The sequence below is a fragment of the Pediculus humanus genome, genomic scaffold, assembly GCF_000006295.1.
Source record: "Pediculus humanus corporis 1103172107606 genomic scaffold, whole genome shotgun sequence".
NCBI classification, from domain to species: domain Eukaryota; kingdom Metazoa; phylum Arthropoda; class Insecta; order Psocodea; family Pediculidae; genus Pediculus; species Pediculus humanus.
Genome location: NW_002987220.1, coordinates 2,278 through 5,518, shown reverse-complemented (window position 1 = coordinate 5,518; position 3,241 = coordinate 2,278). Strand labels below are relative to the sequence as shown.

At 27.0% G+C, this 3,241-nt stretch overlaps 2 protein-coding genes across 2 annotated transcripts in view; one reads left to right on the top strand and one right to left on the bottom strand.

The window, feature by feature from the left end:
• Positions 1-1,976, top strand: part of Phum_PHUM235670 (glutamate receptor U1 precursor, putative) — a gene marked incomplete at both ends in the record, with an annotated part of 3,524 nt that extends 1,548 nt beyond the window's left edge. Inside the window, 10 exons of the mRNA XM_002426032.1 lie at positions 112-205; positions 292-450; positions 520-682; positions 749-978; positions 1,045-1,204; positions 1,279-1,375; positions 1,468-1,609; positions 1,688-1,772; positions 1,817-1,856; positions 1,946-1,976. Of these exons, the coding sequence (XP_002426077.1) occupies positions 112-205; positions 292-450; positions 520-682; positions 749-978; positions 1,045-1,204; positions 1,279-1,375; positions 1,468-1,609; positions 1,688-1,772; positions 1,817-1,856; positions 1,946-1,976 (1,201 nt within the window). The remainder of the gene's footprint in view (positions 1-111; positions 206-291; positions 451-519; positions 683-748; positions 979-1,044; positions 1,205-1,278; positions 1,376-1,467; positions 1,610-1,687; positions 1,773-1,816; positions 1,857-1,945) is intronic.
• A 475-nt stretch (positions 1,977-2,451) lies between these two features.
• Positions 2,452-3,241, bottom strand: part of Phum_PHUM235560 (adenylosuccinate synthetase, putative) — a gene marked incomplete at both ends in the record, with an annotated part of 1,809 nt that continues 1,019 nt past the window's right edge. The window contains 3 exons of the mRNA XM_002426031.1: positions 2,452-2,483; positions 2,694-2,814; positions 2,903-3,147. Coding sequence (XP_002426076.1) covers positions 2,452-2,483; positions 2,694-2,814; positions 2,903-3,147 — 398 coding nt within the window. The remainder of the gene's footprint in view (positions 2,484-2,693; positions 2,815-2,902; positions 3,148-3,241) is intronic.

Here is a 3,241-nt window from a genome sequence, read left to right as displayed (position 1 = left end):
AAGAGATGATAAACTTTTAACAATAATAGCACAAAAATTAAATTTCAGGTATGGAAGTATAATAAACAAAGGGAAACCTTAAAAATATTTAATTTTAATATTATTTTATAGGTATAAATATGTTGATCCGCCTGAAAGACTTCAAGGTACCGGAATATTTACAAATGGTACATTTTCAGGAGTTTTGGGACAAGTTTGGCAAAGAGTTTGTTGAGTTTTGTTAAAATTTAAACAATTATCATTATTATTATTATTTAAATAAATAAATGATTTTTTTTTTTCCCCCAACAGGAATTTGATTTTTTTATGGGAGATGTTACGATAACATACGACAGAGCAAAAACAGTCGAATTTACATTTTTTACATTGGTCGACAGCGAAGCATTTGTAACACACAGGCCTAGTAAATTAAATGAAGCATTTGCATTGATAAGACCTTTTCAATGGCAGGTCGCGCGACATCTTTAATTTATTTATTTTTTTAAATGCAAAACCTAAATCCTGTTTCAAATCTTTCAGGTTTGGCCGCCTATTCTATGCACATTTACAATATACGGCCCGATATTATTTTTCATAATAGAATCACAAAATTATTTAATGAAAATAAAAAGGGATTCGAAAGAAAGGAAAAAATTATTTTTTCATTGCGTTTGGTTTAGCATTTCGACATTTTTAAAACAAGGTACGTTCCTTTAATTTTAAAATTAATAAAAATAAATATTTAAGGTATATTTTTATTTTGTCACAGGTGGTATATATCCGTCAAAAAGTCACAAAGTGCGATTATTATTAATAATAGTTACATTAGCTGCAACTTATGTCATCGGTGATATGTATTCTGCTAATTTAACATCTCTTTTGGCGAGGCCAGGTAGGGAAAAACCAATAACGGTTTTAGAACAACTCGATACGGCCATGGAAACAAGAGGGTATCAATTATTGGTGGAAAAACATAGTTCTTCACTCACAACACTTCAGGTATAAATTGATATTTCCTTCGCCATTTTTTTTTTTTTTTTTTTTTACTGTTTTCTATATTTATAGAACGGTACGGGAATTTATGAAAAAATATGGGAAAAAATGAAAAATCAAAAAAATTATTTAATCGAATCAGTCGAATCTGGAATGAAAATGGTACGAAAAAATAAAAATATCGTTATTTTAGGGGGTAGAGAAACTCTTTATTTCGACAGCAGAAGATTCGGTAACTAAATAATAATAATAATAATAGTAATTTTTTTAAATTTTAATTAATTAATTAATTAAATTATAATTCAGGTTCTTATAATTTTCAAATGAGTGAAAAACTTAATACGAGATATGCAGGAATCGCCATGCAACTCGGTTGTCCTTACATAGAAAATTTTAATAAAATGTTAAGTTCGTCATTATTATTAATAATACGTTATGCACGCTCGAAAAAAAAAAAAAAACAGAATAATAATAATGATGATGATTTTCATTTAGTTTAATGCAACTTTTCGAAGGTGGAATATTAACTAAAATGACCGTAGAAGAATATGAAAGATTAGGAGAAGAACAAAGAGCCGAATTTGAAAACGTTAAAAAAAAAAAAAATGTATCGCAAATAAAAAACGAAGACATTCAAGTAAGTAAAAATTAATAAAATGAAAAACGTGTTAATAATACATAAATAAAAATTAAATAAATAAAAATTTACAATAAGAACGTTGAAGAAGAAGAAGAAGAAATTTTAGCATCGCATGTAAATTTAGACAAAGATGAAAAAGAATCCAATCATCAAAATTTAGGTACGACACACGCACTCCAACCTTTAAACACGAAAATGCTTCAGGGTGCTTTTTACATTTTATTCATCGGTTATCTTTTATCAGGTATATTTTTTACCCCCCCTCCCCCTCTAATTATTCATTCAATAATAATAATAATAATAATAATAATAATTTCTTTTTTTTAATTTCAGGTTTTACGCTTTTCTTAGAAATTCAATTTGAAAACATTTGTCGCTTTTTAAAATTAATTAAATGTCATCCATTTATTAAATCTATTAAATTTAATAAATTTTTCAATAAAATTTATAGAAAAAAATTTTAAATCAATAATAAATTGATATTGTGTGTTTATTTATTTATTTTCTTTCTCTTTCTTAATTTAAAAATAATATTTAACTACAATACTTTTCGGTTTAAAATTTTCACTTGGATAAAAATAATAATAATAATAATAATAATAATAATAATAATAATAACAGCGTTTGTTTTTTTTGCGAATTATAAACATTTGTTGGTGTTTCATTTATTTAAAAAAAAAAAAAAATCGGAAATGACCGTCTAAAACGTTGTTTACGATTCTTTTAAAAACTCTTTTATTATTATTATTATCGAATTAAATTTATTTTATATACCCATTCCAGCATCTACATTAAAAAATAAATTAAAAAAAAAAAAAATTTTTTTATATATATTCTACCTACGGACAAGCATTTGGTACTTTTTTTTTCTCTCCTTATATATATATATTATTAATAAACTTGGATAATTGACTCTCGTCCTTTTCCTACTCCTATCCATTTAACTATAAAAATATAAAAAAAAAATTGTAATTAAATTTTTTCCTTTTATAAATTCCCTCCCTTTCCCTCCCTCCCTCTCCTCTCTCCCCCCCCCCGGGGGCCTTTGGACTTTGTTTAAATGAAAAATCTTTTTGCTTACCTTTGACGTTAACAATTTCTTCTATTTTTTCAACATATTTTTGTGCGTTTATCGGTAAATTTTCAAATTTTTTAATTTCTTCCGTTGAAGATTGCCAACCAGGTACGGTTATGTATTCCACCTAAAATTTTAATTGTGTTACATTAGCGATGAATACAGGTTTTTTAAAAAAGAAATTTTTTTTTTCTTCTTCTTCTTCATATTTTCACCTCGACTCGCGATAATTCTTCGGCACTTGATGGAAAATGATTCAATTCTTTTCCATTTATCTTGTAAGAGACGGCTAATTTTATCTCTCGTAAACCGTCTAATATATCCAATTTGGTAACGCATAACGCCGTGTACCCGTTGACCATCGTGGTAAATTTTAACAAAACTAAATCCAACCAACCGCACCTTCTTTTTCTCTTCGTCGTCACGCCGATTTCACCTCCTTTCGTTTGTAAAAACTCACCTAAAGACTGATTTTAAAAACAATTACTACACTACCCTACATGACCATCAGACACGGGTACATTTAACAAAAACAAAAAAAAACTCACATCACG